Source organism: Mus caroli, unplaced genomic scaffold (assembly GCF_978045245.1).
Source record: "Mus caroli unplaced genomic scaffold, Mus_caroli_1 scaffold_8, whole genome shotgun sequence".
In the NCBI taxonomy this organism is placed as follows: Eukaryota; Metazoa; Chordata; class Mammalia; order Rodentia; family Muridae; genus Mus; species Mus caroli.
In genome coordinates, this window is record NW_028227263.1 from 99,978,221 (window position 1) to 100,001,931 (window position 23,711).

At 43.0% G+C, this 23,711-nt stretch overlaps 1 protein-coding gene across 2 annotated transcripts; it reads left to right on the top strand.

Annotated features, from left to right (window-relative positions):
• The first annotated feature begins 282 nt into the window (after positions 1–282).
• Positions 283–22,903, top strand: LOC110288542 (mas-related G protein-coupled receptor member A6-like). 2 transcript variants are annotated; one of them, XM_085840910.1, is made up of 2 exons: positions 283–357; positions 21,110–22,903. In XM_085840910.1, the coding sequence occupies exons 1-2, from the start codon at positions 347–349 to the stop codon at positions 22,095–22,097; spliced, it is 999 nt and encodes a 332-aa protein (XP_085697036.1). In that variant the 5' UTR covers positions 283–346; the 3' UTR covers positions 22,098–22,903. The 2 variants fall into 2 exon arrangements, with proteins under 2 accessions (XP_085697036.1, XP_085697037.1); XM_085840911.1 differs by having other exon boundaries at positions 21,113–22,903.
• The last annotated feature ends 808 nt before the right edge of the window (positions 22,904–23,711 follow it).

The window sequence follows — 23,711 nt, forward strand, 5'->3', positions numbered from 1 at the left end:
GGACACTGCTCACTTTGCTTGGCATTGCTGTCCAGGTGGCATGAAACTCCAAGCAACAATCATTTACAGGAAGGAGGACACAGTGGGATTGTGATGAATGCAAGTTGAGAGATAAAAGCATAGCAAAACCAGAGATTAAGAACTGTCTCAGGAGGAACATGATGTAACAAACCTTACACTTGCACTTGCCAATAAGACTCTGAGCAGGAAGCCACAGGTCTGTCTGGAACTGATAAATTTTACTTCCTTCAAACTTTTAAATGCACTGCTTCAGAGCAAAGAAATATCCTGTAGTGACTGCATCTTTCCTTGTACACAAGCCAGTGATCTACATCCAACAAAAGGAATGGGGGAAAGGTAAGGATCTATCTACAACTTACTTCTCAATCTATAGTTACATCTTTTGTGTGCTTGTATCCACATAAATCCATACTGGGGCAGCATATTCTAGTTGCCATAAGGACCATGAGAGGAAAAAATGAGCATCATCCAACTCCCTTTTCACCAAAAGTTTGGTGCAGACAGGCTGTACAGTGAGTGGTTAGAATCTGCCAGCTAATATTCATCAGACTCCATCCTGATCTCCTTACAACTAAGTGTTTTGCTGCTGACCTGCTCAACAGATGAGCTCAAATCACAGACCCTTATGGCCAGAGAATGCATGCAATGTTCCAGCAGACCTGAGGTAACTTCAGTGCACATCCTCTTGCTCTGTCGGGTTGTAGATGTCTGCCAGTGGTCTTGTCAAACAACAGAGCCCAGTCAGCTACCCCACCCAAATTCAGAGCAAAGAGATTGCCCGGCTGTCTAGAGAAACAGAAAGCATACTCTCACTGCTTAGGGCCAGCAGTAGCTGCCCATTCAGCATCACAAATTAGACACAGAGCAGGGAGGAGGTGTGTCCCCCCCAAATAAAAATGAAAAAGAAGTGTCTGTCCCCACAAATGCTCAACCATCAGGAAGAGAAATGCATAGCTTTATAAATCTCAAGAGATTATTAATTTTGTAGAAGACACTAACAAAGCTACAATAGCATTGACTTTAAAACAGGAAGAGGAATGATAGGAAATGCAGACCAGTCCAATCCTCCTTAAAACTGTCAGTAAAGTTCAAGGATATGAAGACAAGAATTAATTAAAATATGGAAGCAACATAGCAGCTGAATAAGCAACCATCTCCTCATAAAGACACAAATTTGGACAGCTATCTTTTTCATCAGAATATATTAATCATACAAGATAATTTGGTTTAGTATGATGTTTCATATGTAAATGAGGTACCTAGAAGAGATTCATACTTTCACCACCATCTCTTCCCTCCCTCCTCTTGCTCTTTTCCATCACCCCTAAATAATCCCAAATTATACTGTCATGTGGATTTTTTTTTCAGTTCTCCGTTCCCCTCAGTGTTCCTCAATCTGAAATAACCTTATTGCTTATTTATGTGTAAGTAACTATAGGTTAGAAGTAGAAATAAGGTATTTTTCTTGATCACACTCCCCCCACACTCACTTTATTGATTGAGTCACGGTCTGTCACTAATCCTAGAGCTAGCCAATTCCAGCTAATCTAGCTTGCCAGCTCACTCTGGGAAACCCTATTTTAGTAAGGGTGACTACTGCTGTGATGAAACTATGACCAAAAGGGACTTGGGTAGTGAAGGGCAACATGGGTATGAAACGGTTTGCTTTGCTCACAGTTCCATATAACAGTTCATCATCGGAAACAGTGAGGACAGGAACTCAAGCAGAGCAGGGATCTGGATGCAGGAGCCAATGCAAAGGCCATGGAGGGATGCTGCTTACTGCCTTGCTTCTCATGAATTGCTCTGCCTGCTTTCTTATGGAACCCAGGACCACCAGACCAGAGATGGCACTACAACAATGAGCAGAACCCAACCCCATCAGTCATTAGTTAAGAAAATGCCCTATAACTAGATCTTATGGAGACATTTTTGAGGTTCCCTCCTTTCAGCTTGTGTCAAGTTGACATAAAATCAGCCATTATCTCTTGTTTCTGCCACCCAAGCGCCTGGATTACAGGGTGATGATGTTGATACCCAGCGTAGAAGTAGGTTCTGGAGATCTGAACTCCACTTCTCATGTTTGCAGGACAAGTGCATTGCCCACTGAACCATCTCCATGGCTTTGTACAAGGGAACTGGGGATCTGAATTCAAGCACTTGATACACTGAGTCATATTCCAGCCACTAATTATTTCCTCTATAGCTAAATAAAACTAGTGTGTGTGTGTGTGTGTGTGTGTGTGTGTGTGTGTTTCCTTTATCCATACATCCTTTTATGAACATGTAGGTAGGTTCCACAAATTGGCTATTGTGAATAAGACCACAATAAATATAACTATAACTATAATAGTTATAATAGTCTCTATTGTATACTGACTTTGATTTCTTGAGCTGTACACCAAAAAGCAGCGTACGTGGAGCCTATGGCAATTTTTGATCTACTTTTTGAATGATAGCCACACTGACTGCCTTACTGGCTACAATAACTTATATTCCCTCCAGTATTCAAGGAATCTGTTTTCACTGTGCCCTCACCAGTATCCACTCCTGTTTATTGCCTTAGTTATGTTCATTTGGCCTGGAATGATCATTTTAATTGATTTTGTGCAGCATGAGAGATGGGGTTAGTTTCAATCTTCTACCTGTGGTTTTCCTGTTTAATAGCATTGTTTCCTGAAGAGGCCATCTTACAGTTGTTGATGGTCAGATGGAAGCAGCTGTGTGGTTTTACAGTTGTTTCCTCTAATCGTCAACACTGGTCTCCATTTTCCATTTCTTGTGCTGGTATCACTCTTGGTTCATTGGTACAGGTTAGTATTACCATTTGAAACCAGACATTGTGATGCTTCTAGCACTGTTCTTGCTCAGGATTGCCATGGTCATTTCTGGCCTTTTGTGCTTCTGTATGATTTTAGGATTTTTATTTCTATTTGTGCAAGAATGTGATTGGACTTTGGTGGAGACTCCCCTGAATCCATTTTCACATTACTGATGCAGACAATAGACAGATGTGGATCTTTTCAAAGCTTTAAGTGTCTTCTTCAATTTCTTTCCTCTGGGCCTAACTATTTCACTCTTCCATTCTTTCTGACCCTGGTTATTCTCACTCCTAGGAATTTCCTGGGTCATTGACTATGACTATTACCCTGATTTCTTTTTCAGTCCATTTCCTGTGATGGTTTGTATAGGCTTGGCCCAGAGAGGGGCACTACTAGAAGCTGTAGCCTTGTTGGAGGAAGTGTGTCACTGTGAGTGTGGGTTTTAAGACCCTCATCTTAGCTGTCTAGAAGCCAGTCTTCTCCTAGAGGCCTTCAGATGAAGATGTAGAACTCTCAGCTCTGCCTGTACCATGCCTGCCTGGATGATGCCATGTTCCTGCCATGATTATGGTCTGAACTGCTGAACCTGTAAGCCAGTCCCAATTAAATGTTGTCCTTATAAGAGTTGCCTTAGTCATGGTGTCTGCTCAGAGCAGTAAAACCCTAACTAAGACATTTCCCACTGCTATATAAAAAACTAGTACATTTTTAATATTGTCTAGAAATGTATCCATTTCTTCTAGATTTTTCTTATTTATCAGATAACATCTCTTCAAAAATATTCCCTAGTAATCCTCTGTCATTATGCCCCTCTTTAATCTCTAATTTTATTTGATCTTATCTCTGTCACTTTAGGTTTGTTTGGCTGATGCTGGTTTAGCTTCTCAGAGGACCAGCTCATCTTACTGGTTCAGTGTATTGTTCTTTAGTGTCCAGTTCATTGACATTTGCCCTGATCTTGATTGCCTCTTTCTATCAACTAGGGTTTGTCTTGTTCTTGGTTTTCTAAGACTTTGGAGGTACATCCTTAAGTTGTTTAAGTTTGCTCTGCTCTTTTAACAAAAGCACTATTAGCTATAAACTACCGATTAGCACTGCCTTTGCTGTATGTGAAACTTATGTAAGCTCTGTTTTGATTTTCATAGGATTCTAGGATTTTTATTCAAAATAGCATGTTTTGTCATTTATTTTTCCAATATTATTTTTATATTTGCGATTATGATTTAATTACATTTCTTCTTTCCATTTTCTCTCTCCAAGCCCTCCCACATATCCCTCCACTCCCTTCTCCTTTTTTCCCTAATTGTTATTTCATGCATATATGTATCTATGTATATAGGATACATACATACATGTCCTATATATATACATACATAGGAGATTTATATACACATATATGCATATATATTCTAAGTACTACCTCTTTGGTCAGTGTAATGTCACCTGTTGTGGATAGCCCTGGAGCTAATTATAATTGATTTTAATTCCATTTTCCTGTGAGTGGCTGGGATCAAGGAATGAGTCAGCACTCAGGTGATTTCCTGTAAACCTGCTTCCCACCTTAATTTGTAAAATAAAGGAGAACTGATGGCTAGGCAGATAAAAGGGAAGGTGGAGCAGAAGGTGGGAGTGGAGAAGAAGAAGAAAATGGAAAGAGGGACAGGATGCAGACAAAGAGGAAGAAGAAAAGCTGAGCAGAAGCACAAGGCCTGGAGAAACCACAAGTTCTCAGGGGTCTCCTTGATGTGGAAGATGGTAGTGTAGCGGTAGATCTGCCCAATCTGGGTGCATAGCATGTATTCATATGAACTGAGTCATGTTTTCATTGACGTGATTATTTGGGATGGAGAGTTACCACAACAACACGTATGTACGTTTTAGGACTGACCAAATGACAATGTTATCTTTTATTTCCTCCATAGTTTCTTTATACAAGATAAGTGTCTATCTCCATATATTTTTAACTTTTCATAGTTTCTTGGTTTACTCTACTATAATCTTGTAAAACAAAAGAAATCATTTCAATTTATTTGTACACGTAAAGTATTGAGTCACTTATTTTTTTGAGAATTTAATACATGATTGCTATGCGTACATCATTTCTACCACTCCTCTTCCCACTCCAACTCCTCCCATGTGCTCCTCCATAAAATCCTTAACCTCTTTATTATTATAGCACACATGTATGCATACATGCATACACACACAAACACATACATACAAAATACTGCGATCATTTCATGTTGTATGATTGGATATGTGTTTAGCGCTGATGACTTGGGATTGCATAATCTATCAGGGGACATACCCCTTAAGAGAACATATTCGCTCCTCTTTTATTTTTTTTTTCATGCCCAGGTGTTTATGTCCCTTACCTGTAGGATGGTTCACAAATACAATACAATGGCTTCAGCTCTGTGGGAAAGGGGAGTATCCCATGCCTCTTAGAGTAAGAGAATCTCATCCTTCATGTATTCTGAAATTCAGACCTGAAGGCTCTAAATTTCTACATCAGATACCCACTAGGGCTTGGGAGTTAAGCTACAGCCAAGGCTATCTAAGTAACAGGCCAAAGTGACATGAAGCCCACTTCCTGTGCTCCAACCATGAGTTTCCATCCCAAACCAGTGGAAGGCTATTTCACTTGTTAGGGCCCAAAGGGACAGTCAGTTCTACTCCTTCCCCTCCTCAGGAAGCCACCTTGGTGACATACTTGATCCTACCCATTGTAAGTGTAAAGGAATTGAGCTCGGGAGATATAAACGGCCTAGGAAGGTAGAGTAGTCTCCCCTCTTTTAAGAGCCATTAATTACCTGTAGCTCCTCACATAGAGTTTCACCTTGTGAGATTTCCCCCATCCACATTGGTATGTCAAGTGATATTATCATTATGAGGTCCTGCTTAAGCAATTGTGTTACTGAGATCCCACGGGTCACCTAAATTGTGATCACTGTTAGAGAGATCTCTGTTGTGTGTTGGGAAGAATGTGTATTCCACAGCTATCACATGGGGTATTCTCTATATGTAATATCTCTTTGATTTATGAGATAGTTTAACTCTAAAGTTTATTTGTTAGTACTTTCTCTGGATAATGTATTTATTGGTGAGGGTGGAGCATCCAAGTCAATCACTTTTTTTGATCCTGGACCTATCAATCATTTTATATCCAGTGATTTGCTTTACAAATTGTGTGTGCCAACATTTAGTGCATATGTATTTTCAATCCTTATATTCTCTTTTTTCAGTTTTTTACTGACATATTAACTACCTAATGGGTTTTCCTGTATCATTTTTATAATGTACATATTGTATTTTCATCAAATTCAGCTCTCTTACATTCCCTCATCCCTCCCCCAACACTTACCGACTTCCTCCCTCTTCCCAAGTATTTTTTTTGTCTGATCCTTGTGTCTTCCTTTTGGGTCTCTCTCTTTACTAATATGCAATGGGAGACTTTGTCTCTACTAACTAGTTTTGACTATGTCTCCGCTGTTGAAGATCGGTATAGCTGCTCCTGCCTCCCTTCCTTCACTTTCTTGACCCTTTGTCTTCACCCTTTCACTATCAGACTTTATTTTTGCATTCAAGGATGCTTTCTGTAGTCAATCAGCATTTCTATCTTTCCATTCCATGTCTTTCTAAAGGAGAGTTAAGACTGTTTAGTATTGGGTTATTATTGAGGGGTATATTCTGAAGCCTATAGTTTGATGTCATCATTTTAGTGGTTGGTTTTAATGCTTTACCTCTCTCTCTCTCTCTCTCATCTCTCTCTCTCTTTAACACACACATACACACATGTTTCTGCATTTTAGAATTTCAGGCAAAATTTTGATATGTTTCACTTTGTAAGTAACTCTTCGATTCTTAGCACAACCACCTGGGTGCAGATAGAGTCCTAAAACTTGTTTTTGTGGAGAAACAGCCTATGGAGTACTCAGGTCAAGAGAGCTGTACCCCACCTCCTATGCCTCTGTTTATTATTCTATGGTAGAGTCTATCATTTATTGTATAAATCTAAAGTTCAGTATTTCTGGGGTTTTCCTTGTCTTGGTCTACATTGTGGTGTTATTCTTCCTGACTCTCTCATATGACTCACATCTCCTGTCAGCCTTGTGGCTGATCAGCAGAAATGCAGGAAGGTCCCAGATAATTCTCTGTCTTTCCCCATCTGTCCTCATTGTGGAAAGCCTATTCATTCACCACAGCATTATCACGAGGACTGAGAGAACTAGGCACAAGATTAGAATACCTGATTTTAGTACTTTTTTTAAGACACCTTAGAAGCAGAAAGACAAAAGTTGCCTGTATCACCTCTCCCCACATTGATAGAGAGAGGTCCCTGCTAAATCAAGAAAATAAATTGAGTCCAGATCTTATACTGAAAATCTTGTATCGGGTGTTTCATTATGACACCTAGTGCCAGTCAGAAACCCACATCACCTTCCTCTAAGCAAATGGCCCAGAACTGAGACTCTAGAACTTCACTATTCCAGGGCTAATGATTGTCTCTCCCATCTCTACCCCACATCACAAAGACAGAAGACTCCACCCACTGGGAGATAAGGCAGGAAAGTGAATCTGTGACTTAGCCTTACAGAATATCAGACCCACTTCTAGGCAGAGCTAAAACACCTCATCCACTGGCCAGCATTTTCATACTGACTCTCTAACCCAACCCTGGCAGGCCACAGAGACTGTCTCATAAAGGGACAGGTTTGGGTTTCACTTGCTGCAACAGCAGCCTTAGTCTGGGCTTAGGTGGATCACTGACATAGTGCACATTCCTTCATCCATTAGCTCTCTGGTGTAACTTACTTCAGTATATCCAGCATCCAATTCCCAACCTCACACTGCACATCACTGACTAAAGTCCCAGCCACTGAATTAAGACAAAGTAGAATCCTCGAGGTGTTGCCTTAGAATTCAGTGTGAGCCATATGATGTCTGTTCCCAAGACAGAGACCATTGTGAAGCCTCTAGACCTGTCCCCATGCCAGATGAGAAGAACAGAAGCTTACTGTTAGTTGGGTTCTGCCCTGGCCTGCTTACCTGTATCTGACCATGCTATTTTTAACCATGAATTTATCTCAACAAAAGGAAGGCTGTAACAGAAATATGCTGTTCCTCCCAAGTGCTACATTGTCTCTGTGGGCTTAGAGATGTCAGTGTTTCCTACCACAATGCCCACTACACCCCTTTCCCAATCCCAGGCAGTAATGACTGAGGAAAAACTGTAAATCAACACCAAACCACTGTATGAGAGCTCTGGGTACACCACAGGAAGAAAGAGTGCTACAGTGCCTGAACACATGCTGGAGAGCAGAAGAGGTGCCTGCATCTAACACAGAGCCAGCCTGGGACTTCTGAAGGCAAACTTCCTCTTTATGTGCTCCTCTAGATCCTTTTAACACCACCTGTGAACTTAGGACAAACCTGGGCTTGGTCCGCCTCCTAGTGGTGAAACATTGACAACACCCCCCCCCCCGCCCCCAACAGCAAGATCACAAGTCTCAAGTTTGGGAGCTCAGAGTAAATGAGCAGGCTGCTTAGAATCTCTAGGCGCACACAGTCAGATTTTGAGCACTAAATCCATAACCCATTCCTTGAATACATGGATGGTATGCTTGCCAACACGCTCAAGAGATTTCAAGGAGGCCTGAGGGTGGTATGTGTATTTAGCACACACAAGCTTCAGCTCCAGTCCTTACCACTAGAAGAAAAGAGATCATGACTTTCACTAATGAACAAAATAATGGAAGGGAGATTCTGGGAAGATTATTCGGGTGGTAAAGTGCCTTTTGCACATGCATGAGGCCCAGAACTCAAACACCTGCCATCCCACATAAAACCAGGTGTGGCACATACCTGTAAAGAAGCAGACAGGAAGGTCCTTGGGGGCTTTCGGGCCAATTAGTCTGACTAAATGAGTGAGCTGTAGGCTCAGTGAGATGCTCTGTCTTAAAAACTAAGCTATCAAGCAATTGAGAAAAACAACAATGGACATCAGTCTCTGCCCTGCCCTTATGCATATTAACACACACACACAAACACACACACACACATTGCCACACATACACACATACAAAAAAAAACTCAAAATCATCCAAAATGATGCAAAAATAACATTTCTGAAAATTAATTCCTTTCAAAATACAAAAAGAAAGAAAGAAAGAAAGAAAGAAAGAAAGAAAGAAAGAAAGAAAGAAAGAAAGAAAGAAAGAAAGAAAGAAAGAAAGAAAGAAAAAGGAAGGAAGGAAGGAAGGAAGGAAGGAAGGAAGGAAGGAAGGAAGGAAGGAAGGAAGGAAGGAAGGAAGGAAGGAAGGAAGGAAAGAAACGTAATGGATAGGTCCGAAAGGAGTGTGTCTCAACATAATAAACACCACACTCAGTGAGGCCCAGGCAATATCCTAGGAAAAGCTAAAAGCCTTTTCTCTAAGATCTCAAATAAAACAAGAAAAGTCAAAGATGGCTGCTGCAAACAAACCTCACTTGGATCCTCGATCCACAGGTGAAACTCGGGTTCCAGTTACAGGTGGGCAAGGAGTTGGTAAGAAGGGGGTGACAGACAGACACCACAAAGAGAGAGTGTGGATCTGAATGTAATTTTGCTCAAACAGAGCACGAGTCTTATAAGTAACTTTTACACAAAACAGAGGAATGCATACAAAGGACTGGCAGGAACCAAGTGGGATAAAACTCAGTGTTAACAACTGGGATCAAAAGCAGCCCCACCTAGGGTCAGCTTAATCTTAGAAGTCAGAGGCAAAGGCTTCGAGCCCTTGCCATAGTTCCTATTCTAGTCTATTGTATAGTCCACCTCCCCCTAGGCCACTGTAAATTCCTGTGTATGGGAGTAACTCAGCTATCTATAGTTCTAAGTATCTACTCTGGTTCCTCCTTAGGCCACAACCTTCCTTCTTCCTAGATAATGGTAAATTCCTGCATATGGGAGTAGTGTGCCCTGCTATTTCTAACTCTTATCCAGTAAGATACTATAAGAAAGCATGCAAGACCCTCCACATTATCACAGGGACAAATCTGGGGCATTCTAGCTATGGGAAGGCCAAATTTCCAGTAGACTAAATTTCCATGAACTTTTCGCCTCTGTACAGCTTCCAGGTTTTGGGGGCCTGTCTCACATGTCACTACTGGAGTGGATGTAGCAGATGGCTTTTACTGTATGAGTCAACATAGTACTTGTCTTTGTTAGGGTTTTATTGCTAAGAACACACACTATGTACAAGGCAACTCTTATAAGATCAATATTTAATTAGTGGCTGGTTTACAGGTTCAGAGGTAAAGTCTATTATCAAGTCAGGAGCATGGCAGCATCTAGGCAGGTATGCATGGTACAGAAGGAGCTGAGAGTTCTACATCTTCACCTGAAGGCAGCAAGCACAATGTTGGCTCCCATGCAGCTAGGATTAGAGTCTTACAACCCACACTCACAGTGACACACCTACTCAAACCAGGGCCACACCTAATCATGCCACATCCTGGGCAAAGCATATACAAACCATCACAGTGCTAGAAGTCCTTGCTGCTGAATTCATGCAAGATAAAAGATTTAAATATTAATTAATAGTGAGAAGGTCAAGTCCTGACTTTTTCAGGTGACAAGGTCTTATATCAGCAGCTCTAAGTCCCACAAAGACCACTAGAACTTAAGAACAAACTCAGCATACAGAGAGAATAGAGAAAGCTGTGACCCCCAAGGAACACACTGCCACTGACCTATTTCGTCCAAGTAGGCCCCAACTCCCAGCAACACAACCATCATATGGAGTCCACCAATGATTTAATGTATTTATTGCAACCATTCTCATCAGGTGATTTCTGGAGGTGACCTTACACACATATAGAAAGATATGCTTCATGGATCTCCCATGTGTTTCTTAACCTAATCAAATTTACAGTCAAGATGCACTAATACAAAGTCCACCCTTCCCAACCTGAAAACCCCAAAACATCACTTTAAACCAAAAGGTTTTACAGTTGATTCTCAAATTACTTCTGTCTCTCTCACAACAAAAATCCACCCAGTCCTCTACCCAGTCCAACTGTAAAAGTCCCCAAAGGTTTAGCAGATCCAACATTATGAATTCAGACTCTCCTGAGAGTCAGGATACACTTTCAGCCATGATTACCTATAAAAATATAAAAATTATATGATCCCATCAAACTGTGACACAGAGTAAACATCGCCATCCCAATGGGGAGAAATGGAGAAATGGAGAGAAAGGATCGTATCACAGCAAAAACAAATCCTAGCAGGAAGCACACTGTGGCCAATGTCCAATATCTAGAGCATATGATATCATGAGCTAAGCGCCAACAGGTTTGAACAGCTAAGCTCCTAGAAACTTATTCTTTGTAGCCTATTTGTCTCTCTCTGAAGCAGGTTCTGAAAGACCCCCGGAGGGCAGACACTCACTCAAGCCTCGGGACAGCCACGCACCCAAGAAGACACTGAGACCGAACTTAAGATGTAGAGAGTAAGATTTAATAAAGCGACAACAAGAAAGCACATAAAAAGCACATAAACCAGAGCTCTGGGGTCGAAACTCATACACCCAGCATGGTGTAGAGGAGAATCGACGCCCGGCCCAAATTTTTCACAGGCTTTTATAGGAAAAAGCCAGGGGAAAAGTACAAGTTTTACGTCACCAAGGGGTCGTGTCCTATATTTTGGCAATGTACCCGATCTATTGGAATATTCTGGGGTAGTACCAGGAGGCCCCTATCTCAAAAATGTTCTTGGAACAGTCCTCAGTTAGGAGGGGTAGGACTAGGTTTGTTCCAGGAGACCCTTATCTAAAAAATGTTCCTGGAACAGTTTTCAATTGGGAGGGGGTCGGACTCTGGGGTGAAGAGTTCAGGAATGTACTCTGGGGTAAAAAGTTCAGGAGTGTTCCGGGAACAGTCCTTAGATGGGAGGGGTAAGAGGACTCTGAGTTGAAGAGTTCAGGTGTCCAGTAATTTTCCTCTTTCATTCCCCACTCCTTCTAGTAAATAGCTCTAATCTTAGAGCGAGTTTTCGGCCTCTTGGAGGACCCGATATTGTTGCATTTATTCTTTTTTTAACATGGGAACAAAAACAGAACAAGAAGGATTAGTAAACAGAACTAGGCAGGGGCCCTTTTAGCGAGGCTTGAGGGTCTGGGCATGGTGTAGGTGCACGTAGATCAGATCTCTGGCTGGAACTGGTGAGATGTCCTTGGGGTACCCAGCTCGTTCACTGTAGCCAGTTGTGACCAGACTTCTTTCTGTACCACCTGCAAGCCTTTTAACTTAACATACAGATCATTATTATAACAACATAGGTTTAAACACATTATTTAAGACAGTGATGGGCATAGGAGTCTCATAAAGGATCTTAAAAAGAGTAAAACTGAATCAAGAGGGAGTATTTCTAGTACGTTTAAATAGGGCATAGGGAAGGAACACCAAGTCTGTGCCAGTCTCCACGATTAATTTTGTCAAGGTCTGTCTTAGAGTTTTAAACTAATTTTTTATCTGTCCTAAGCTCTGAGGTCTGTACACACAATGTAATTTTTATTTGACCTCTAAATACTTGGCCACACCCTGACTTACCTGGGCAACAAAGGCAGGGCCATTATCTGACACTATTGCTTTTGGCACTCTGAACCTTGGAAAAAATTTTTTTAATAATCTTCTTGATGACTATGTGAGCAGTCTCATTTATCCATTTTGAGAACGTTTTTTTTTTTTTCAGTAAAGTCTATTTTCCAGTTGATTATTGCTCTTTGGGATGCCTGTTTGGCGTTAGATCTGCCATTTGATTTCTTTTGTTCACAGCATCTTAGGTCTTTTTCTGCAGATGTCAACAGCTTTCTTTGTCTGTATATTGTTCCATACAGTGGCAAAAGCATACCTGCTGTCAGTGTAGACTTTTTTTTTTAATTTATAAAGCTTGTATCAAAACCACAAATTCAGCTTTCTGGGCTTAAGTCCCTTCTGGAAGACCACTCGCCCAAATTACCTGTTTTCCATCTGCCACCGCCGCTCCTGCTTTTCTTCTTTCCTCCACTACAAAGCTGCTACCATCTGTGTACCAGGCAGGCACACCTGGCCCAGGCTGATCAGTCAGATCTCTCCTCGTTCCAGTTTCTTCAGCCAGGACATCAGCACATTGATATACAGGAGTGGAGTCATCCGCCAAGGAGCAGCAAACTCTGGTAGTGGGTATAGTCACATGCTGACCCAGAGTAAGCTTGTCAGCGTCTTTAACAAGCAGGGCTACTGCAGCAATGGCTTTCAGGCAGGAGGGCCAACCGCTGGCGACTGGGTCAAGCTTTTTAGATAGGTAGGCCACTGGCCGCTTCCAGGGCCCCAGAGTCTGAGTCAAGACCCCGCGGGCTACTCCAGCCCGCTTATAATTAGGACTGGTTGCCGGTGAGGGCTCTGGCAGGGGCCTGCCTCTTTTTACCATGATTGTTACCTCCTGAGCTGCCTGCTTTGCTGCTGCATCAGCCATCTGGTTCTCTCGGGCCACAGGATCTTGTTCTTTTTGGTGGCCCGGACAATGGATAATAGCCACTTTTTTTTTTTTTTTGGCATATGTATAGCTTCTAGGAGGGCCAGAATTTCTTCTTTGTTTTTAATGTCTCTGCCTGCCGAGGTAAGTAGCCCCCTTTGTTGGTAGATGGCCCCATGGATATGGGCTGTAGCGAGAAAGCATAGCGGCTGTCAGTGTAAATGTTGGTCGCCTTACCTTCAGCCAACCGCAGGGCTTGGGTTAGTGCCAGGAGTTCAGCCTTCTGAGCCGAAGTTCCTTTTGCCAGAATGTCAGAGCAGTGATAAGTAGGTGAAGACTCAGCAGGTTAGCAGGGGAAGCGAAGGTCACTTGTTCTGTCAACAAAAAGCTCTGATAATGTGTCCATCAGTTAGAGGAACGGTTGGATGATGTTTTTTAGAGCGTTAGTCAGCCATCGGTCTTTTTTAGGGTCCCAATTTCTGAGTAAGAACCTCTTTGGCAATACCTTTGTTCTCAGTCACATCTAGGAGTCTCAAAGTTGGGGACAACATTAGGGCAGTCTCAATAGCATCTAAGGCCATCCAAGGTTGTTCTTTATTTTTTATACGAAGGGCTGTTTATCTTTTTAATTTAGCAAAACCTGGAATCCACAGTCTGCAAAGGCCCGCAGTGTCCAGGAACCTTTTAAACTTGCTTTGCATTGGTCAGTGGAGGAATATGAAACACAGTCTCTTTTTAGCTGCTTCAACAGGTAGGCCACCGGTCTCTTTTAAGGACTCAGCTTCTGTGTTAGCACCCGTTCTGCTATCTCTTTACTTTTAGCCACGAGCAGGTGAAGGGTTTGGTCATGAGGGGGGCTCCTCTTTTTTTTGTTAGGACAGTCTCTCACCCAGTGCTCTTCTTTTTTTTTTTTTTTTTAACAGTAAACACTCTGATCTTTAGCCAAAAGCTTTCTTTTGTTGCAGGTACTAAGTTTTTTTGTTTCCCTGACTTTTGTGGCCAGCATTTCATTTCTCTTATCTTTTTTTAAAAAATTTTCTGGCTCCCTATTTTTTACAGATCATTTCTAAGTGCTAGTATTATTAGCAAGTGTCACTTTGCTAGGTTCTAGTCTTTGTCATTTATCTCTCTTTGCTCCTGTTTCCTAACTGTAATGGAGATCTCATATAATGTCTATATATATATATATATATATATATATATATATATATATATTTGTTTCTCTTCTTTGTCTTTGCTTACTTTGAATGTTATCTAATTATTACATCTATATTCTGTCACTTAACTTTTTTCATAGTTCGACTACCCTGGTTTATCTTTCTGTCTCACAGCACATCTCTGATTCTGACTCTGGTCTCTGTCTTTGTCAGCCTCATTTTACTGGTTCCTCTTTTAAATATTTTTTATTTAGAGTATCTCTTCTCACTGTTAACTTATCTTTTCTGAGTCTGCTGAAGCTTTGCTCTCAGCTCTTTTTTGCAGACCTCTATCCTTCTCTTAACTTCTGTAACTTTTTATTACCTCGGTCAGATTGTTGGGGCACTTTCTAGTCCCACAGAGACGAGACCCTCATCAGAGCCTGGCAGTTAGACTCGCAGGTGCTCCTTACCTTGGATGTCTCTCTCACCGGAGCTTAGAACAGACTCACTGCCAGCAGCTCAGGGCGGTGCCTGAGAAGAGAAAACACATGGGGCAGAGAAGGGAGTGCAGCTCTCACATCTGGCTGCACCAGACCACTGATATTTCAAAATGAACGCAATTTTTTCTGTTAACAAGAGACAGGATACAGGGGACAGGGGAATGAGAAGCAACCAGGGAACCTTGTGGCGACCTCAGATCAGACGTGGCGACCCGCTGAATTTAAGCATATTAGTCAGCGGAGGAAAAGAAACTAACCAGGATTCTCTCAGTAACGGCGAGTGAACAGGGAAGAGCCCAGCGCCGAATCTCTGCCGCGCACCGTGGCGCGGGAAATGTGGCGTAAACTCCTGGGAGTGGCAAACAAACACTGGCAGGGAGGGGGGAAGGTGGCAGAGGCAACAATTTAACCACTTGATAGACACCCGGTGCTCTCTGCACTGTCTTCCCGGTGCTCTCTGTACTGTCTTTCCGCATGGCTTGAAGGCGGCGGCAGGGAGGGAGCGAACAGCCAGGCAGGCACAAGGGAGTGCGGGTTGACTCTGGGGGGAGCCAAAGGAGGGACGGCGGCTGTAGTCGGCCCCTCCCCAGCTGTGGCAGGCTTTATGGCCACTCTAGGGCTCCAGGTGGGACCGGCAGGCCGCCGCACTCGCCATTAGCATCTCGCAACTCGCTCACGGGGCACAGACAGCCTCTGCTGCTGCTGTGCCTGCAGAACTCAGAACCTCAGCGCCACTGCTGCTATCAAAGCCCTAACTGCGCCGCCAAAGCCAGAAATTTTTAGCCCAGCTCTGCATCTCAGAGCTCTTTTGAGCAGCCCGGGGCTCCCCAGCCGAGTGCGGACCGTGCGCCGCCTTTGTCCGCCGGTGGCAGCTGGTCTCGCGGCCGTCGCCCCGCGATGGCCCCGCAGCAAGGCCGGCCGGCGCTGCCCACCCGCTGCGAGCCGCCGGTACCGCCTCGCCGAGAGCGCGGTGGGTAGGACCGGCCTGGTGGTTTGTTTTTTTTTTTAATGTCTTAACGTCAGTCTAAGTCTACAGTCGACAAAGGGTTAACACACACACACACACACACACAGTCTGTCAGGTGGCCACAAACAAGCACACTCGTCTACGCCTGGACTTACACAACCAGCCAAACGCTATTTTCTGACGGGGTCGGATTCTACATCGACTCCTTAGTAGACACAACAAGAGCGGACACGAGACTGAGACAAAAAAGAAACCAAAAACAGCGGCGACTTCGCGTCGCCCACAGGCAACTTACAGAATCAGATGGCCTCTCCAAGGCCGGCCAATTTAGACCTTCTACCAAAGTGATGGTCTCTTGGCCTTCAGAGGGGTCCACTAGGCGTCCCCAGTCCTCCCCTTGTCTTCCTGGGGCGTCCCCCAGGGCGAGCGGACGGTGGACACCGGACACGTCTATCCCTATCCACTCCGCGCTCTCTCCCGGAGCGTGGTCTCAGGTGCTCGTACTGAGCACAGAGCGTCGCGCAAAACCGAAACTGCGATCGCACCAGATACAGAATGGCCTACCTGGCCTCCAGAAACAGAACACAGACACCAGACCAAGTCAAAACAGATAATCTTACCTCTGAGTGGGTCCAGGACTTCTGGGTGGTCGTGCTGATTCCCGGCCAATGCACCAAATGAAAGACCCCCGGAGGGCAGACACTCACTCAAGCCTCGGGACAGCCGCGCACCCAAGAAGACACTGAGACCGAACTTAAGATGTAGAGAGTAAGATTTAATAAAGCGACAACAAGAAAGCACATAAAAAGCACATAAACCAGAGCTCTGGGGTCGAAACTCATACACCCAGCATGGTGTAGAGGAGAATCGACGCCCGGCCCAAATTTTTCACAGGCTTTTATAGGAAAAAGCCAGGGGAAAAGTACAAGTTTTACGTCACCAAGGGGTCGTGTCCTATATTTTGGCAATGTACCCGATCTATTGGAATATTCTGGGGTAGTACCAGGAGGCCCCTATCTCAAAAATGTTCTTGGAACAGTCCTCAGTTAGGAGGGGTAGGACTAGGTTTGTTCCAGGAGACCCTTATCTAAAAAATGTTCCTGGAACAGTTTTCAATTGGGAGGGGGTCGGACTCTGGGGTGAAGAGTTCAGGAATGTACTCTGGGGTAAAAAGTTCAGGAGTGTTCCGGGAACAGTCCTTAGATGGGAGGGGTAAGAGGACTCTGAGTTGAAGAGTTCAGGTGTCCAGTAATTTTCCTCTTTCAGTTCCACTTGGTACCTGTGCCTGTCCTCTGAAGAATTCTTTATCTGTGGCATCTCCAATATCCTGGGATTGCCTTTGGAGTTACAGCTTTACCTTGAAGGTGCACTTTTCACACTCTTGGGGGCATCGTCTGTAAAAGAATTCTCCATACTACACACTGTCAGACTTTCTAGCTTTCTGTTGGAATTCCACTGGAAAATTCCACAATTCAGTAACTTTTGTATTATGGATGCACCACAAGAACAATGACTATATCTAATACCAATTAAGCAGTTCCTTGGAACTCCACGGGTCATGACTTCAATAGCCTCTGAGAATCTCAGCAAATGAACCTGAGAAAGCATTTCCACAAGTGTAACAATATCCTTCGGTGCCATTTGTCTCACAGGAAAGTCTTTCAAATTAGTGTTCTAGTTTACACCCTTGAACATGCAATGGATAGAGTCTGGCCAGAGATCTTAAAATGCCCTCAGAAATATTTCTCTTTGTTAACCATAGTATTTATTGTTTGGTTGGGTTGGGTTGGTTGGGTTGGGTTGGGTTTTTTGTCAATTCAACACAAACCTAGACAAACCAAGAGAGAATTGAGAAAATGTCTCCATCAGACTGGATGGCAGGCATGTCTGTGGGCATTTTCTTCACTAATGATTGATGTAAAAGGCCCACATACACTGTGGGCTGAGTAATCCTTGAGTAGTGATCTAGTTAACCGTGGTTCCCCATGTGATGTAGAGCATCATGGTGGAACTCTGTAGGGATGTTGAGCACCCTGTTGGTGTGTATACTATTGTAGAGCATCACAGTGGAAGTCTGTAATTATTTATAGCATCATGTTAGGAGTCTGTAGTTATACATACCATCATGTAAGGAGTTTGTGGTGATGAAGGGCACCATGGTGGGATTGTATAGAGGGGTAGAGTTTCATATTCGTGTGTGAAGTGTTGTAGACCATCACAATGGGAATGTGGCATAATAATTAGCACCAAGGGAGGAGTCTATAGTGAGGCAGGCATGAGAGTGTGAAGTGGTGAAGGGCATCATAGTCGGGTCTTAGAGCAATGTGAGAAGACAGAGCCTTGAGCAGCACTGCAAGAGATCAGGGATGAATAGTGAAATAGCTCGCATGGCATGATCAGAAAATTACTCCTCTGTCTGATTAAGTTTTAGTTTTTCTCACCCATGTTAAATGAGGATTCTACAGACCCAAGTACACAAGTCAGCAATCTAAATATAACTTGTTCCTTTTGAAGTTACTGGTTCAATATAACAGACAAATACGTCATGTCCTGAAATTAGCTTTGAACATTTCTAAGCCACCTAATTGGAAGTAAAAGATTTATTGGGCTTCCACTTACTTCCTTTTCTATTCTGTTGGGACCATATTGGCTGGTGTCTCTTAAAAGAGCACAAGGAGGAAGCCTTGCATTCATTCCTGGGTACCTGTCTGCATTCTGCTTTGGCCTGGAGGCCCTCTGTGAATTCCCAAACTAAGAAAAAAAAATCTTCCAGACTCTGATTTTTCTTCCTAGACAACTGCTATTCCCTCCCATGTTGTCAACATTCTCTCCTCACGCTTTCTGTACTTTCTTTAAGCTGGATGTTTTCTTAGTCTACAGTATTTACTGTCATCTCAAAGTTGGATATTTACTGGCTTAGGATATTTCTTCTCTGGCTTTTCTCCCATCCACATATAATCATTACACCGAAGTGATGATTCTAAGAGACTGCTCAAAGGACAGGGATGGGTTTTAGGGTTTGGGGGTTCTTAATAAGTTGCCTGCCCTCTACCAGCCTCTATCACCTCCCCTGAAACACAAAAACCATTATTCCCAGAAGGCAACCTAGGCCTGACAATTAATTAATGATCACTAAAAGTGCATTATAAACACCTGAAATTTTCATAATAAAACTCATCACCTCATACAGTGAGTATGTTGTGGGGTCTGCTTAAATCCAACATAACTCAAATACCATCACACTGCAGAAGACAAAAATTTATTGTAATCAAGCTGATTCTGGTTATGGGGACACAGAATAGACCCAAGAGCTGAACTACAACCCTGAAGGAATGTTGTACAGATTACTTAAGGAAAGGAACCTTAATGATAGGGGAGAAGAATGGGCTGTAGCATTGTACAATCATGTTTTGACATGAGGGGTAGAGTAAGGAAGTTTTCACCAATCAGGTTAGGAGTCAGTTCCTAGGCCTGGGAAGAGAAACTTAATTTGACCCTGCCAACAAGGTGGACAAGTTGCCCCTGAGATATCTGGACTCTGACAACTATTTCCTTATAATAGAAGCTGTCGGGCTATTGCGAAGTCCAAAGCTAGCACTGGGTCCTGGGACCTTGGATTCAGTTTCTATGATTAAATGGAGTTTGAAAATGAAATGGTAATTCTTAGAATTGGTTTCTTTTGCTTGTTCCCAAAAAATATGTATTAATACAATATGTCTTTAACAAAAGGTGTGTTCAATCTAAACAACCCTAAGGCTGCAACTCACCCCAGTCAGAATGGCTAAAATCAAAAATTCAGCAGCAGATGAGTGACAGCAGATGCTTGGGAGGATATGGAGAAAGAGAAACACTCCTCCATTATGGTGGGAATGCTTGCTGGTACAACCACACTAAAATCAGTTTGGAGGTTTTTCAGAAAATTGGACATAGTACTGTTGAATTATCCAGCAATACCACTCTTGGGCATATACCCAGAAGATGCTCCAACATGTAATAAGGACACATGTTCTAATATGTTCAGAGCAGCCTTATTTATAATAGCCAGGAGCTGGAAGGAACCTAGATTTCCCTCAAGAGAGGAATGGATACAGAAAATGTGGTACATTTACACAATGGAGTACTACCCAGCTATTAAAAATTAAGAATTTATGAAATACTTAGGCAAATGGATAGAACTAGAAAATATCATCCTGAGTGAGGTAACCCAATCACAAAGGAACACACATGGTATGCACTCACTGATAAGTGATACTACCCCAAAAGCTGCAAAAAGAAAAAAAAAAAAAACAGGATAAAATTCAAAGACCACATGAAGCTCAATAGGAAGGAAGACCAAAGTGTAGGTGTTTCAGTCCTTCTTAGAAGGAGAACAAAATACTCACAGGAGCAAATATGGAGATAAAGTATAGAGCAGAGACTAAAAGAAATGTCACACACAAACTGTCCAACCTGGGGATTCATCCCATATACAGTTACCAAACTCAGACACTATTGTGGATTGAAAGAAATGCATGCTTACAGGAGCCTGATAAGCATGATAAGCAGGAGACCAGTGCAGCACCAGTGCAGGGTCTCCTGAGAGGCTCTGCCAGAGCCATACAAATACAGAGGCAGATGTTAGCAGCCAACCATTAGATTAAGCACAGGGTCCCTAATAGAGGAGTTACAGAAAGGAATGAGGGAGTTGAAGGGGTTTGCAACCCCATAAGAAGAACAACAGTATCAACCAACGAGACCCGCCCCCCTTGCAGAACTCCCAGGAACTAAGCCATCAACAAAGGAGTACACATATCTCCAGCTACATATGTAGCAGATGATAACCATGTCATGCATCAATGGAAGAAGAGGTCCTTAGACCTATGAAGGCTCCATAGATGCCTCAGTGTAGGGGAATCAAGGGCAGAGAGGTGGGAGTGGGTGGGTGGGTGGGTGGGTGGAGGAACACCATCATAGAAGCAGGGTGAGGGGGGTTGGGACAGGAGGTTTCGGGGAGGAGGGAAAAGCAGGAAAGGGGATAACATTTGAAATTTAAATAAAGAAAATATCCAATAGAAAAAATTAAAAAACAACAACAAAAAATAGAAAAAGAAAAGAAAAAGAAGAAAAAGGAAAACAAAAGGTATGTTCATAGGGAAGGCCTCATTTCTTCTTTGTGTTCCCAGCAGCACCAGTGCAGGGTTTCTGGCCCTAAACATCTCGGCCTCCACAACGGCACTCACAACAACAAATCCAATGAACGAAACCATCCCTGGAAGTATCAGCATCAGGATTCTGATCCCAAACTTGATGATCATCATCTTTGGACTGGTCGGGCTGACAGGAAACGCCATTGTGTTCTGGCTCCTGGGCTTCCACTTGCGCAAGAATGCCTTCTCAGTCTACATCCTAAACTTGGCCCTGGCTGACTTCCTCTTCCTCCTCTGTTGCATCATAGCTTCCACGCAGAAACTTCTCAAGAATTCCTCCCCCAAAATTACCTTTCTCATTTGCCTTTACACCTTCAGGGTGATTCTCTACATCGCAGGCCTGAGCATGCTCAGTGCCATTAGCATTGAGCGCTGCCTGTCTGTCCTGTGCCCCATCTGGTATCGCTGCCACCGCCTAGAACACACATCAACTGTCATGTGTGCTGCAATCTGGGTCCTGTCCCTGTTGATCGGCATTCTGAATATGTATTTCTGTGGTTTCTTAGATACCAAATATGTAAATTACTATGGGTGTCTGGCATCAAACTTCTTTACTGTTGCATACCTGATGTTTTTGTTTGTAGTCCTCTGTGTGTCTAGCCTGGCTCTGCTGGCCAGGTTGTTCTGTGGCGCTGGCCGGATGAAGCTTACCAGATTGTACGTGACCATCATGCTGACTGTTTTGGTTTTTCTCCTCTGCGGGTTGCCCTGTGGCTTATACTGGTTCCTGTTATTCTGGATTAAGAATCGTTTTGCTGTATTTGATTCTAACTTTTATCTGGCATCAACTGTCCTGAGTGCTATTAACAGCTCTGCCAACCCCATCATTTACTTCTTCGTGGGCTCATTCAGGCATCGGTTGAAGCACCAGACCTTCAAAATGGCTCTCCAGAATGCACTGCAGGACACTCCTGAGACAACTGAAAACATGGTAGAGATGTCAAGAAGCAAAGCAGAGCCATGATGAAGAGCCTCTGCCTGGACCTCAGAGGTGGCTTTGGAGTGAGCACTGTCCTGCTGCACTTGACCACTGTCTACTCTCCTCTCAGCTTACTGACTTGACATGCCTCAGTGGTCCACCAACACCTTCAACAACTCTCCATTGATTTAGTTTTTCTAACTCTCCCAAGTAATAGCATTAATCAGGAAGTATCATGTCTGCATCTTTCTTGGCATTAATCAAATTCTCAAACTAACTTCCTCTGAAGCTTTCTTGCTGTTTCTTTGGAACTTTTGTTGCCATGGAACAAGCCCAGGTCCAGAACCATGACTCTCTTATCTGTGATGGTTCTGTACCTGAATGTAAAGACAAAGGAGCCAAGAGATGATCCTGTCCATTCCCCAAATATCACCGAGAGAGCTAGTCTCCCAGGATTGCAGACAAGCCTGTGAGCACAGGTAAGACCACCACTTCTGCTCAAAGGGACATGCCTGGAACTCTCAGGACACAGGTACAGAGGAGCATCCTGGGACAACATACTTCTACTTTCCAACTGCACCCCAGAGCTGACACTTTGCCAAAGCTCTCCATTCCCAAATTCCTCCAAGAAAGAACTGGTCTCTCAGGAGTACTGAAGCACAGGCTTGCAAGAAGGAAAAGCCACAGTCAGAGACAGCAAGACCAACTATCACCAGAGATAACCAGATGTCAAGCGGCAAGGGCAAAAACATAAGCAATAGAAACCAAGGCTACTTAGCATCATCAGAGCCCAGGTCTCTTAACACAGTGATCCCTGGATACTCCAACACACCAGAAAAGCAAGACTCTGATTTAAAGTCACATCTCATGATGATGATGATGATGATGGAGGACTTTAAGAAAGACATGAATAACTCCTTTAAAGTAATACAGAAGAACACAGATAAATAGCTAGAAGCCCTTAAAGAGGAAACACAAAAATTCCTTAAGAAAAACAGGGAAACACAATCAAACAGGTGAAGGAATTCATCAAAACCATCCAGGATCTAAAAATGGAAATAGAAACAAGAAATAAATCACAAAGGGAGACAAGCCTGGATGTAGAAGCTGGAAAAAACAGATCAAGAGTCATAGATGCAAGCATTACCAACAGAATACAAGACATAGAAGAGAGAATATGAGGTGCAGAAGATGCCATAGAAAACATTGACATGACAGTCAAAGAAAATGAAAATGCAAAAAGCTCATAAGAGAAAACATCCAGGAAATCCAGGATACAATGAGAAGACCAAGCCTTAAGATAGTAGGTATAGAAGAGAGTGAAGATTCTCAAATTAAAGGGTAAAGCTATCTTAATCAAAATCATAGAAGAAAACTTCCCTAACAAAAGAAAGAGATGCACATAAACATACAAGAAGACTACAGAAATCCAAGTAGATTGAGCCAGAAAATAAGTTCCACCCATCACATAATAGTCAAAACACCAAATGCACAAAACAAACAAAGAATATTAAAAGCAGTAAGGGCAAAAGGTCAAGTAACCTATAAAGGCAAAGCTATCAGAATTACACCAGACTTCTCACCAGAGACTATGAAAGCTAGATGATTCTACAGAGATGTCATACAGAAGCTAAGAGAACACAAATGCCAGACCAGGCT